Source organism: Stenella coeruleoalba (assembly GCF_951394435.1).
Source record: "Stenella coeruleoalba genome assembly, chromosome: 16".
In the NCBI taxonomy this organism is placed as follows: Eukaryota; Metazoa; Chordata; class Mammalia; order Artiodactyla; family Delphinidae; genus Stenella; species Stenella coeruleoalba.
Window position 1 is genome coordinate 48,124,289 of NC_137162.1, and position 13,942 is coordinate 48,138,230.

General features: G+C 40.1%; 2 protein-coding genes across 9 annotated transcripts in view; one reads left to right on the forward strand and one right to left on the reverse strand.

The window, feature by feature from the left end:
• SHLD2 (shieldin complex subunit 2) overlaps nucleotides 1-13,942 on the reverse strand; it is a 162,358-nt gene that overhangs the window by 96,744 nt on the left and 51,672 nt on the right. For 4 of the 8 annotated variants that reach the window (XM_079900379.1, XM_079900380.1, XM_079900374.1 and 1 more), the window contains exons 1-2: nucleotides 11,153-11,181; nucleotides 10,012-10,067 (exon numbers count right to left, since the gene is read on the reverse strand). The exons of 1 other annotated variant lie outside the window; for it this stretch is intronic. The gene's annotated coding sequence lies outside the window, so the exon portion shown is untranslated. Of the gene's footprint in view, nucleotides 1-10,011; nucleotides 10,068-11,152; nucleotides 11,182-11,519; nucleotides 11,609-13,942 lie in introns of those variants that run through there. 3 more of the 8 variants (XM_079900378.1, XM_079900377.1, XM_079900381.1) reach the window with 3 other exon arrangements.
• Nucleotides 11,240-13,942, forward strand: part of GLUD1 (glutamate dehydrogenase 1) — a 40,206-nt gene continuing 37,503 nt past the window's right edge. The window contains exon 1 of the mRNA XM_079900384.1: nucleotides 11,240-11,967. Within this exon, the coding sequence (XP_079756510.1) occupies nucleotides 11,514-11,967 (454 nt within the window). The 5' untranslated portion in view covers nucleotides 11,240-11,513. The remainder of the gene's footprint in view (nucleotides 11,968-13,942) is intronic.

Consider the following 13,942-nt stretch of genomic DNA (forward strand, 5'->3'; position numbering starts at 1 on the left):
AGAGGTGACAGTTGAAAATGTCACAGAACTATGAAAGCTCCCCATCTCTAGACTCAAAAATCACAAAGAACGAACATACAACAGAGGATATCAGTAAAGCCAATGAAATGGTCCTCTGAAGAGACACACCATCTGGTGAGCTGTCCCACCTGATCTCTTCCCATTTCTTCTCCTGCTTCTCCTCCTCCCCCCCAACACATATACTCACACTCCAGCCACAGTGAACTATGACAGTGCTACCTAATTCATACCATTTTGACAAGGATTTTCTTTTGTTTAAAAAAAGAAAACAGGGCTTCCCTGGTGGCGCAGTGGTTGAGAATCTGCCTGCCAATGCAGGGAACACGGGTTCGAGCCCCGGTCCGGGAAGATCCCACATGTCGCGGAGCAACTAGGCCCGTGAGCCACAGCTACTGAGCCTGCGCGTCTGGAGCCTGTGCTCCGCAACGGGAGAGGCCGCGATAGTGAGAGGTCCGCGCACCGCGATGAAGAGTGGTCCCCGCTCACCGCAACTAGAGAAAGCCCTCGCACAGAAACGAAGACCCAACACAGCCAAAAATAAATAAATAAATAAATTTTAAAAATTACTCCTCTTAAAAAAAAAAAAAAAAGAAAACACTTGGACCACATTTAGAAGGGGGGACATGGATATTATAAAGATACACATAGATGAGAAATGAAATTAAAACTGAAAGTCATCTTTCTGACCAAGTCACATCATAGGTTTCTGGGCCAGCATTTAGACTGGACATGGCTGGCCAAAAGGCACCTGCTGCCCAAAGGCACCTTCTTGAAAGGCAATCAATCATCTGTAGCCTGAGGAACAAGGGATTAAGGTCACATGACCACCTGAAAGCATGTCCTGCTATGAGGACATAGCAGTGATCTTGATTAAGATCCACAGTACAGCTACAGGTAATTTGGCAAAAAGCATGTTGGTCAACATGATAATTTGGCTGAAATGACAATCAAAAATAAATATACCTGTACCGACATTAATTTCTTAGTTTTGATAAATGCATCGTGGCTATATAAGATGTTGATAGTAGGGAAAGATGGTCGAAGGGAACTCTGTAGTATCTTTACAACCCTTCTGTAAATCTAAAATTATTTCTGAAGAAAAATTATTCCAAGAAAAATTATTATAAATAAAAAATCAATTTTCAAAAGTGGAAAAATCGAAAATACCTAGTCATTGTTTTTGGTTCTGTTTTTCCAATTACAGTTCTCCCCCACTATGCGAAAGTAGAGCATTCCTCTGAAACCTTTCATAAGCTGAAATGGCGTAAAGTGAAGAAGCAATTACCTTAGGAGACATCTAGCTAATGGATGCACAAAATAAACTGAGATAAAGCATAGATGCACACAGGAACAGTTCAAAGCTATGGCTGTTTGACGCTGACATGCTGAGTGTGGTTCCTGAGAAGGAGCTTGGTGGTGCACCATCTCTATAACAGCTTGGCTCCCTTCAAGACAAACGCCGAGCGCTATTTTTGCTTTTCACCTTTTTTCATAAAGTGAAAGTCCTCTTCAGATTTCTTTTAGGTACTGAAAACCGGTACTAATGTAGGTCTTTCATAAAAGCGAAGTGGAGTAAGGTGAACTTTCCAAAAGTGGGGGATACCTGTATTCTACCTTAATTACATCATGGAGTGCTTTTATGATCCTAGATATATATTTTTAAGCATTATTCTTTTATATTTCAAATTTTTCAGGTGTTATCCTACTTTTTAAAATTCTAATTTTTTTTTTTTTTTTTTTTGTCTGCACTGTGCAGCTTGCAGGATCTTAGTTCCCCAACCAGGGATTGAACCCAGGCCGCCTGCAATGGAAGTGCTGAGTCCTAACCACTGGACTGCCAGGGAATTTCCTGTAATTGATTTTTTGCCAGTTATTTCTGCTTTCACTGATAACTATAGAGAAAAATTAGAAAAACGTAACTGTTCCATATTGAGAACCAATATGAAAAAATTGTGATTTAGATTAGAAACAACATGTATCTATAGAAATAGGTTAGGAATAAAATCTAAGCAACACTTGCTATCCCGTCTAGCCTGTTTCTGAGTTCAGACACCAAGAGCTGGGTCAGTGAAGAACACCTGTAGTTAAAAAGGTATCATGGACTTAGGGGTAGTCCTTCTGTTATTCTCATTTGTACACTTTTTCATTCTTCCCTAAGTAAGTGTTAAAATAAATGAAAACCGTAAGAGGCAAGGAATTGGAACTTCTCAGGGCTTGGTTTTTTTAGTTTTTCCACTTAAATTTTTTCTAATTAATTTAAAGCCAATTGTGATTGCTTGCTGAATGTGGTTGGGTTCACTTTTCTGGTGTTTGTATTGTATTTTTTAAAAAGGCAGAAAAGAATATGAAATTACAGAAGGCAGTCAAAGTCTATAATTCATTAAAGTAGACATAAAAAATACCAGATAATTATTATTCAAAATAATTTCATTTTATACCTGACCTAGAAAAAACACATGAAGGATAAATATTTGCTTTAATTTGACCCTTTCATCAGAAATACCCATGTTCTTGAAGTCCAGATATTTGTTCTTTCTGTATTAACACCTTTTCACCAATACTTCATTCTTTTTTTCTTTTTTTTTTAAACAGCTGACTGGAATTTTCAGTGTGTATGGCTGGCAGATATCAACTTCTAGAATCTAAGATGTAATCCCTTTGTGTTTCTTTGGTTTTAGATGGCCCTACAAGAATGCAATCATAAAGATTCTACAGTTGATGAAGACACTGTGGAGGACAAAACTATGTAAAGGGCACCTTTACATAGCTAACCCATATATCTTCAAAACAGTCTTATCTCAAGCTGTGTTTCTGACAGTATGTTACTGTAACAGAGACTATGATGAGGCTGTCATTTCCAACCTTAGGACAAAGATAAGAAGAACTTCTAATTTCAACATAAATGCTAGATTAGTCATCTTAATTTAAGCCATTTGCCTCTGTGTTACACCACTGACAATAAGTTACTGATGGCAGCTCCATCTGAAAATCTGTTGAAATCATTTGAGCACTTGATATTTCATTATAAATGCCAGATTTTTTCCTCAGAAGTTGAGGATGGGTTTCTGTTCTGTCCTCTTGTGTGGCAACAGAGCAAACACCACAGCATGGAGTTATTGCCTCACAAGCTGTCAATGGTAAAAAGCTGTTCAAAAAAAGGAGGCATAATCTTAAAACTATCATCATTATATAAGGTCTCAAAGGGAACTAGACTCTGCAAATTTCTCAGTGTAGAGAACATGAAACAGAATGACGATAGTTTCAAAGGGAACTAGAATCTGCTGAGTTCTCGATGTAAAGAACATGAAACCATAAGCATCACAATTCCCAGTGTCATGGTTAAGACCCTGGCTTCACCCCTCTTAAACTGTACTTGTATTCTAAAAAAATGTATTATCACAATAAGATAGCATGAAGAGGATGTTATTTTTGATGGCAAATACAGTAAACACTGTTGGCTGCCAACTGAACAGTTATTCCTTCCACAACTCTCTCCCCTGCCGTTAGAGCCTGCCTATACTTCAGAAGGTAGAAGTGCCAGAAAAAGTCCTCTTTCTAGCCTCCCTTACAGCAAAAGCATGGGCAAATAACCAATCCTAGTTACTGGGGCCTAAGAGAGCTGAGCTGGCTGGCAGGCCTTTGGAAAAGGTTTTCTTCACCAATAAAGAGATATGTATGGGAGGAAACTGCTGTTCTTCTACATAATACTTGGTTGTGTCTGCATGTGACCCCTGGAATCACTGTAGCAATCTTGCAACCATGAGGAGAGATATCACCAAGTTGCTAAAAATAACACAGAGAAAAGCCCTAGGTCCCTGAAGCAATGGATCACTAAGCCCTGTACCAACAATGAATATCCTTGCCTCTGGACTTCTTGTTGGATAACAGTTACTAGTTAGTTTATGGCTTCAGTTTAAGTCATCTTTATTTGGATATTGTTACTTGAGGGCCAAAGCATCCTAACTAACAACGCTAACGAATATCTGTTCATTGCATGCTATCCAGATCAGGAAGTTAAATTGTTGCTACTTAGCCAACTCCAGCCATTACTGTTACTTAAAAACTGGGTTGGCCTCTGGGTGGGTATCCAGCCAATAGACACAACCAAGCCAAAGATCAGGAGAAGGAAGGATTTATTACTACTTGCAGCAAGTAAGGAGAACACCTGGGATCTTTCCCAAAGCAGTGTCTCCCAGAACAGCAAAAGTGGGGAAGTCTTAAGGCAAGGGTACCTGCATATTCATGTAGGCACTTGAGCAGAGGAGAATATGGCATAACGCATGGCCCAAGAAACACAAAACAAAAACAAACTGGGGCAAATTGAGGGAAAGGTCAACAGAGTCCAAGCTTTAGTGTTTCGAAGTCAGGAGGGTCAACATCATTCCATCCTCCACCTGGATGGGACTTCAGTTCCTGCAGAACTCAAAGGTATATTATTATGTCTATCCCCTGAGGAGGAACTAGGACTCTGCTTTATCACTGCACTATTGTTTGGCTTTTCTCTGTTCCTGCATTCCCTCAGTTCCCTTAAGATCAAAATTACTGAGACTTGTTCAAGGGCAAGCATTGTGGCCAGGCTTAGATCACAAAATGGCTTCTCTTATGTCAAGAAAAACACTCCTGGTTCTCTTTCTCCAGGGACCCCTTATCTGCTTACATTACCAGTGTCTCTACCTTAATCCCACCTGCTTCATTCACGTTTTTCTTTTCTGCCTTTCACAAAGAAGCAAACTCAGTATAATTATACACACATCTATGCTTCACAGTAAAGTCTGTTTCTTCTGCAACTCTCCATGATGGCCAACGGGAAGGTACTTTTTGCTTCTTCAGTATATTTTTCAGTTACGTTTGCTTTTAACAGCATCAGAAATGTGTTGCAATTTTTAGCTTATAATTTCTTTCTTTCTTTTCCCTAATTCCATCTTGAAATCACAACTGATCTAAAATTTCCAGAGAGAAAATGCTAAAGATAGAATAAAGATTTGCTGTTATAGAGGGTCATCCACATAGATCAATAAGTGGAGCTGAATGGTGAGGCATCTTGAATAATGAATAACTCAAGGTACTATCCTTTTTACCTGTAAGGAAAGCAAAAAACTTAACATCAATTTAAAAAAAGAGAGAGACAGAGACATAATGAATTACATACACGTGAGTTCAAAATCCTACCTTAGAACAGTTAATTTTTAAGAGACCTCACTTGTTTCTTGCGTGCTATGCTTAAAGGGATAAAGAACCTACTACGATTTTTCATGTTTACTCATAACAGGGAAAGAACCCTTAAGCAAGAGTTGATAAAACCTTTGTTGAATATTATTCAGCAACACAGCAAAATGAAAACTTAGCCAAACTAGCCAAGCAGATATACCTGACATTTGATTTATTAAGAAAAAAAAAAGTTTTTTAAGAGGAAAAAGACTACAAACCCTGAAAATTTCAGATCCTTTTCTTGGATATAGTTTCTTTTACTGTTTTTCTGCTTATTACAAAAACATACTCACTAAAGGGGGAAAAAAATCCAAAATTACAAACTTTTCTGAATATCAATCAGAAGCACAAAAGCAAATATTAGAAAAAATTATCCTGAAAACTATGGCACAAAGACTTGAAAAACAATCCATGATGCACCCAAATTACCAATACTTGAATAAAAAACAGAACTAGAGATATTCATAACAGCTGTTTAAGCCAAACTGTTATGATGATCAAACTGCTTTTAACCAAAATATACACTACCCTGTATTTTCAAACCATGCTGTCATTTATCTTCAGGACTTTGCAAATGGTCTCCCCTCTTTATGGGGTACTCTTCTCTCCCCCACACTCATCTGGCTGATTAATGAGGTACTGACAAGCACTTGAGAACTAAAACCTATTAAAATTAGTAACGTGTGTGTGGGGGGGGGCTTCCCTGGTGGCACAGTGGTTAAGAATCCGCCTGCCAACGCAGGAGGCATGGGTTCGAGCCCTGGTCCGGGAAGATCCCACGTGCCGCGGAGCAGCTAAGCCCGTGCGCCACAACTACTGAGCCTGCGCTCTAGAGCCTGCGAGCCACAACTACTGAAGCCCATGTGCCTAGAGCCCGTGCTCCGCAACAAGAGAAGCCACCGCAATGAGAAGCCCGCGCACCGCAACGAAGAGTAGCCCCCGCTTGCTGCAACTAAAGAAAGCCCGCACGCAGCAACAAAGACCCAAAGCAGCCTTGTAAATAAATAAATAAATAAAAATTAATAACATAGGGACCTGATTTAAATAAAAAATCAAGATTTTTAGTTCCTTGTTTTAAAAGCCCTTTAAAAAATTAAATATTTGATGTTATATCATTTGGTTTTATTATATCATTTTTAATATCCAGATAGGAAAATTTATGTCAAATATAAACTAAACAACTCTATAAGAAAAACAAAATTCTGATGTCTATTAAATTCTTTCTAAGTTCAAATTCACTACTCACTCTTAAGGTAAAGTAGTCCTGAGATGAAAGAGTTTGAAAACTGATATTCTATGTAATAGGTTATTCACTGCTGCACCACTGTAACTTCAAGATATTGGAAACAACCTACACGTCCATCAATGATAGAATAGCAAAAAAAATCATGGCACAACCATACAGTGAAGAACTATACAACAGTAACAAAGAGTAAGGAGCAATTAGGCAATAAAATAAACCACATCCCGATTGGAAAGAAAGAAGTAAAACTACCTCTACTTGCAGATGACATGATCTTGTAAAGAGAAAATCTTAATGAATCCACTACAATAATTATCAGAACGAATAAATGAGTTCAGTAAGGTCGAAGCATAAAAGATCAATAAACAATAATCAACTGTATTTCTGTATACCTGCAATGAATAATCTGAAAATGGAGTTAAGAAAACAATTCCAGTTATAATAGCATCAAAAAGAATACTTAGAAATAAATTTAACAAAAGAAGTGCAAAACTTCTATTTTGAAAAGACAAAGCATGGCTGAGAGAAATTTTAGAAGACCCAAATACATGAAAAGACATCTCATGTTCATGAATCAGAAGATGTAATATTGTTAAAATGGCAGCACTCCACAGGTTGATCTATAGACTCAACATAAAACTAAAATTCCAGCTGACTTCTTTGCAGAAATAGACCACCTGATCCTAAAATTCATATGAAAATTCAAGGGACTCAGAAGAACCAAACAATCTTGAAAAAGAACAAAGTTGGAGGACTCACACTTCCTGATTTCAAAACTTATTACGAAGCTGCACTAACCAAGACCCTGTGGTACCAGCATAAGGACAGACATATGGGTGAGTGGAAAAGAACTAAAGAATGCAGAAATAAACCCTCACATCTAGGTCAACTGATTTCAAGAGAGTGTGAAGACACTTCAGTGGGGAAGAAATAGTCTTTTGTTGAACAAATAGTGCTGGGACAATTGGTTATCCACGTGCAAAAGAATGAAATTGCACTCTTTCCTTACTCCATGCACAAAAAATCAACTTGAAATGTAAAAACTAAAACTACAAAACTCTTAGAAGAAAACACAGGTGTAAATCTTCACGACTTTCAATTAGACAATGGTTTCTTAGACATGACACCAAAAGCACAAGCCACAAAAGAAAACATTTATAAGTTGGACTTCATCAAAATTCAAAACTTATGTCCTTCAAAGGACATCATCAACAAACTGAAAAGACAAGCCACAGAATGGAAGTAAACACTTGCAGATCAAATATTTGATATAGGATTTATATCTAAAATATATAAAGAACTCTTACAAGTCAACAATAAAAAGACAATCCAATTTAAAAGTGGAAGGATACGAATATACATTTCTTTTAAAAAAATATACACAAATCATCAATAAGTACATAAAAAGATGCTCAACATCATTAGCCATCAAGGAAATGCAAATCAAAACCAAAATGAGTCACCCCTTCACAGCAGATAATAATGAGTATTGGGGGGCTGGGATGAACTGGGAGATTGGGACTGACATATATACACTACTATGTGTAAAATAGATAACTAATGAGAACCTACTGTATAGCACAGGGAACTCTACTCAATGCTCTGTGGTGACCTAAATGGGAAGGAAATCTAAAAAAGAGGGGATATATATATATACGTATGACTGATTCACTTTGCTGTACAGCAGAAACTAACACATTGTAAAGCAACTATACTCAAAAATCTGCAAAAAAAAAAAAAGTGTTGGGGAGAATACAAAGAAATTAGAATCCTCTGCCTATAGGAATTAAAATGGTCCAGCTTATGTGGAAAACAGCTGGGCATCTCCTCAAAAGATTAAACACAGACCCAGCAAGTCCACTCTGAAGTGCATACCCAACAGAATTGAAAACATCCATCTCAACAAAAACTTGTACAAGAACATTCATAATAGCATTATTCACAATACCTCAAAAGTGGAAATAACCAAATGTCCATCAAAGATAAATAGATTAAAAAAAGAGGGCTATAGCCATACAATGAACACTATTCAGCCATTAAAAGAAAAGAAATATTGCTACATGCTACAACGCGGATGAATCTTTAAAACATACGCTAAGTGAAAGAAGCCAGTCACAAAGAACCATATTTTTTTTAATTTATTTTTAAAATTTTTTTTACATCTTTATTGGAGTATAATTGCTTTACAATGGTGTGTTAGTTTCTGCTTTATAACAAAGTGAATCAGTTATACATATACATATGTTCCCATATAGAACCATATATTGATTGCATGATTCCAGTTAAACAAAATGTCCAGAACAGACAAATCTAGAGACAGAAAGTAGAAAGTATGTATTACCTTTCCAAATTAAATTATTTTGAAAACAACTATGTTGTTCCTGTATTTATATGCTGTCTTTCTAAATCCTAAAATAATTCTACAATATTTTTAAAAGCACTTGAAAGCACAAACGCATGCTATGAATCAAAGGGAAAAGACCTGGAATTTTGAAACAGCTAAGGAAAACTCATAAACCTTAAAGGCAGAAAACCAGTTGCCTTTTTTGAATGCTATCAAATGACCAAAATTCCCTTCAAGTTAAATTCTAGCCTCCTTTTGTTTTGTTTTGTTTTTTAATTTTTATTTATTTTTTATACAGCAGGTTCTTATTAGTTGTCTATTTTATACATATTAGTGTATACATGTCAATCCCAATCTAGTCTCCTTTTGAACTGAAAATTATTATCAATAAACTTTAATTTACAAAGTATCTGTATATTTTATAAAGGAATCATCAGTGTAAAGCTGAAACTTGCTAGACTTTACATCACAGTAAATAATTTTAAACTAAATGCAACAAACACTTAAAATATTTCTTGGAATAACAGAAACAGCATAACTTCGAGTCAGATACACGGTGTGAATCTTAGCGTGCTATTTACCATCTAGGTGATCATCAACAATTTGCCTGGTCTCTGTGAGCCTCAGTTCACCCTCCAGATAAATCGGGAATTACAATACCTACTTCAGAATGAAAAGAAACATTCCAACTACTTACTAAATGGGAAGGTGGGGGTCAGGACAGAGTTTGGATTATTCCACTCTTTTTAAAAAATCTATCTATACAATTTGAATTTTTTTTACAACTTGTAAATAATTTAAAAACATAATGATTTTAAAAACTAAAAAATCTACTTTTAGAGGTTCTTTTAGAGATATTTCGTAAAACATCTACACATAGGAGACTCCCAGTTAAAATTTCCTCTCTCCTTCCATAGCCTTTCTACCTTCTTGAATTCAGGTGAACAAAACTGGGAAGAAGCAAAGTTAAACATTTATTTTTCTGAAGGCTATAGTTATCAAGAAAGAGATAAACAAGGGCAATAAAACTAAGCTTTTAAACCACTTTCCTCAAAACATACCTAAGAATTTAATCTGAAGGGGAAAAATTTCCACGTTCACTGATTCTAATCACTTTATTCTGATACTTTGTATTTGCTTGTTGTTGTTTTTGCAATATAAAATAATACTATCAAGTGAAAAGGAAATTTAGTACCTTAATCATTTGACCAACAAGACAAATTCAGGATTCAGTCCAGAGAATAGTTATCACTGAAAAACACAATACAAATATAATGACTATCATTTATCTAGCAAATAAGATAATACAAAAAAAAAAGATAAAAATAAGATAAGCTCCGCCTTTTTTGCTTTGACAGCACACTGAATAGATTAATGTAATTTAGTTCATCTAGGTTATCACCTTATACTGTACATAATACTGTGAGAATTAAAACATTCTCTTCCATATGCTAATAGACGAATAAAGTGAATGTCAGGAAGCAAAATCGTTTTGCAGGTCAAAAAAGTGCCATTTTAAAATCACGAAAGTACACTGGGACCGCTAAAGCTGGTTATGCGGCCTTTGATAGCTTGTCTTAAAAACTGAGTCATCAGACTTTTCCAAGCATCTAATGTATAACTTTAGCATTTCTCATCAAGTATGTGTAAGTACATAATTAAACCCTCATGTCCCTTAACGTTTACAAATCCTATTCTGGACCATTAATACATATACTACTGAGAAACAATATCCGGGAGTTATTATTGCATTTCTACAGTGTCCTTGTTTTTAGACTATTTCAAGAACGTCTCTCTGAAATGGGGAAGCACACTCAGTAAATTTCAGAAAGATACAACGATTTGTATCAAATTTGCATTTGATACAACATAACTATTTCATCTCAACCTCATTGAGTGGTTGAATGGAACAAAATTTAAAACTTAAAGTGGTGAAAGCCAATAGGTAAGGGATTCCCCAGCTCTCAGGCTTTCTCCCTTCCACTTCCTGCAAGCCACTTCAAAACTCCAACTCCGATGACAAGAGTTCTTCGAAGTCCCAGCGGATAAAGCCAAGCTCTTAGCCCGGCCTCCAAACGCTGCTTCTCCGGGCCGCCCCAAGACAGATGCAAGGGTGACAGGATGGCTGCCCCGCGCCCAAGGGCGCGAGGGCGGAAAGGAGGGACACCCATGACTCATTCGCCCTCGGCCCACCGCCAGACCGCACCACCTTCACCCGCGCGCGGTCTCGGGACCGGACTCTCAGCGCCCCCCAGAGGCGGGTGGGCCCCTTCCCCAGGAAGGCCCCCTCCCCCGGCAAAACAGCCCCCCGGACGAGGCCCGGGGCGCGTACAAACCTGAGACACCTGCTCCCCGCAAATCCCGGAAGCTCGCTGGGTGCCTCGCCCCGCCCCTCACCCTGCGAGCATGCGCACCAGGACGGCCCACGCCTGCGCGCCCCCGAGAGCCCCCGCCGGCGCACGCCGCCGACCCGGCTCCCTGGGCGGCGCGCGCCCCCGCCCTGCAAGGCACAGGCGACGTTGGCCCACTGCACCCTAAGTCCGTCCTCCCGTTAGGCGGCGAGCGCCGGAGGGGAGGGGACAGCCAGGAAGGCAGGAAGCTACAGCTTAAAAGGGCAGCCCGCGCGGGGCCCTTCCTCCCTCTGTCCGTCCCCGGGCCTGTGAGAGCGCCTGCCTCTGCGGCCTCCGTCCTGCCGACATGTACCGGTGCCTGGGTGAAGCGCTGCAGCTGTCCCGCGTCGGGCCCGCAGCCCTAGGCTCGGCGGCGGCCGACTCGGCCGCGCTGCTGGGCCGGGCCCGCGGGCAGCCCGCCACAGCCGCCGCCACCCCGCAGCCGGGGCTCGCGCCGCCCGGCCGGCGACAGTACAGCGAGGCGGCGGCCGACCGCGAGGACGACCCCAACTTCTTCAAGATGGTGGAGGGCTTCTTCGACCGCGGCGCCAGCATCGTGGAGGACAAGCTGGTGGAGGACCTCAAGATCCGGGAGAGCGAGGAGCAGAAGCGGAACCGGGTGCGTGGCATCCTGCGGATCATCAAGCCCTGCAACCATGTGCTGAGTCTGTCCTTCCCCATCCGGCGCGACGACGGCTCCTGGGAGGTCATCGAGGGCTACCGGGCCCAGCACAGCCAGCACCGCACGCCCTGCAAGGGAGGTGAGCCCCTCGCGCCCTGTCCCGCGGCCCTGCCCCGCCCCGCCCCGTCCGGCCTCCTGCCTCCTGCCTCCTGCCTCCCGGTCACGGCTCGACTCAGCCCCGGCGGGCACTGTCCACCTCCCACGTTCCCCGCTCCCTCCCAGCCCCGGCCTGGGATGTGTCAGGCTCTGGTGGATAGTGAATTTTCCGCCCTATCCCCACCACGTAGTTGGTCCTTCCCCCGCGAGCCGTCATCCCCGGCTTATGCTTGTTGATGCTGTATGCAGGAGACACTGCCACCGCTCTTTTGATCCTAGCGACTGTGACAAACAGGGTGGGTCTTGACGGAAATCACTTGTAGAAAAGGAAATGACCGGCCCATCAGATTGTGCCTCTACAAGATTTTGTGGGCTTCTATGACTCAGGCGAACGCAAACCACAAAATAATTGTTTTCGGATTTTTTCACTCTTTGTACAACAGTGACAGATGATACAGGAACATACAAAATGAATTGCCTTTTAAGTTTGAAATTCAGAGTTTTACTAACCAGATGAATTTATTAATTATACTTCGATATTTTATTAAATTACTTTCCTACTCTGGCAGCTTCAGTTTTGCACACACAGAAAAAGGTAATACATGAGCAGTGTAACACCTGACAAACACCAGGCATCCTGACAGTAAGTCTAAAGGGTGTAGACTTGCAGGACGGCCCGCCAGCCAATGGAATGAAATAGCCCTGTGGGTGTGTGCTGGTTCAGGCTAGCACCAGATTTGAGCTTGAGGAAAAGATAAAGTGCTTGAAGAAAGGGGATGAGTCGGTTAAAATTTGATAGTCACTAAGTTATCCTGTAGTTTAAATTTTTGAATGTCTGTAGATTTGGCTTCTTCTGCAGTCAGATTGCTTTCTTTGGGCAAATAAAGGCTCCCCCGCTACTTTTCCCCCTTAAAATCGCACAATGCATCTTTAATAGTGCTTAAAAGTAACGTGGCAAAACCATTTTTTTCTATTAAAAAATTATGTAGAATAAAGAGCCTGAGGAGGTACAGTCTAGCTGGAGGTTGCTTGGCTAATAAGCACAGAGGATGTTGGGCTAGACCCTTTGTCTCTGTAAATCTGGTCCAGTGTTCTATTATACCAGCTGACTTCTAAGGATGATTTTTAGAAATCTCTCTAGCAGAAAAATTTGAGCTCTGCTGGCATTCTTAGCCCAGGAACAAAGGTTGCTTCAAACTGCAAAGGTAAATGATTTACCTCTACTACTTGCTAAATTTGCATTGACCCCACCCACTTCTAGGACTTAACCTTTAGAGCTTAATTATCCTCTAGCTCTCAGTTTCCTCTTCTAAAACCAACTTTTGAACCACTTTGACCTCTGGTTTCCCTTTCCAGTTCCAATACTACATAAAACATACACACTGTCCATCTACAGCGCCTTCTTCCTATCCACTCCCTTATTCTCTAAACCAAGAATACAAGTTCAAGCTCCCAAGAAAATCAAAGATGTTGGAAGAAGAGGCAAAGTTAGCAACTATTAAATTGCAGTGTTTCTTTAGAATGGACATCGAGTTTATATACTATCTTATTGGCAGTATTTTCCAGTTGCTTAAAAGGTATGCAGGGAAACCAGTATATTTGTTTTTCTGCAGGATCTGACTTCGTTTCCTTGAAGTTCTTTATATTATTCTGTTCTTTCTATGCCAGGCCCTCTCCTATCATGAGTCACAACTCCACAGACTCAATAAAGCAACTAAAGTTTGTCCTAATTTGTTAGTCCTCTTCCTCTTGCCACAGCAGTTTTATACCAAAATAATGATAAACCTAGCAACAAATTGCATCAGCTATAGAAAGCACTGTTACTGTAACACTTGTTCCTACTAGAACGTAAGATACAATTCTGTGTTCTATTTATCCCATTTACAAGAAGGCTTGCTAGTGAAAGCACTACTAAATCCCAGCATATTAACAGAGAAACGGAAGTGCAACTAATAAAT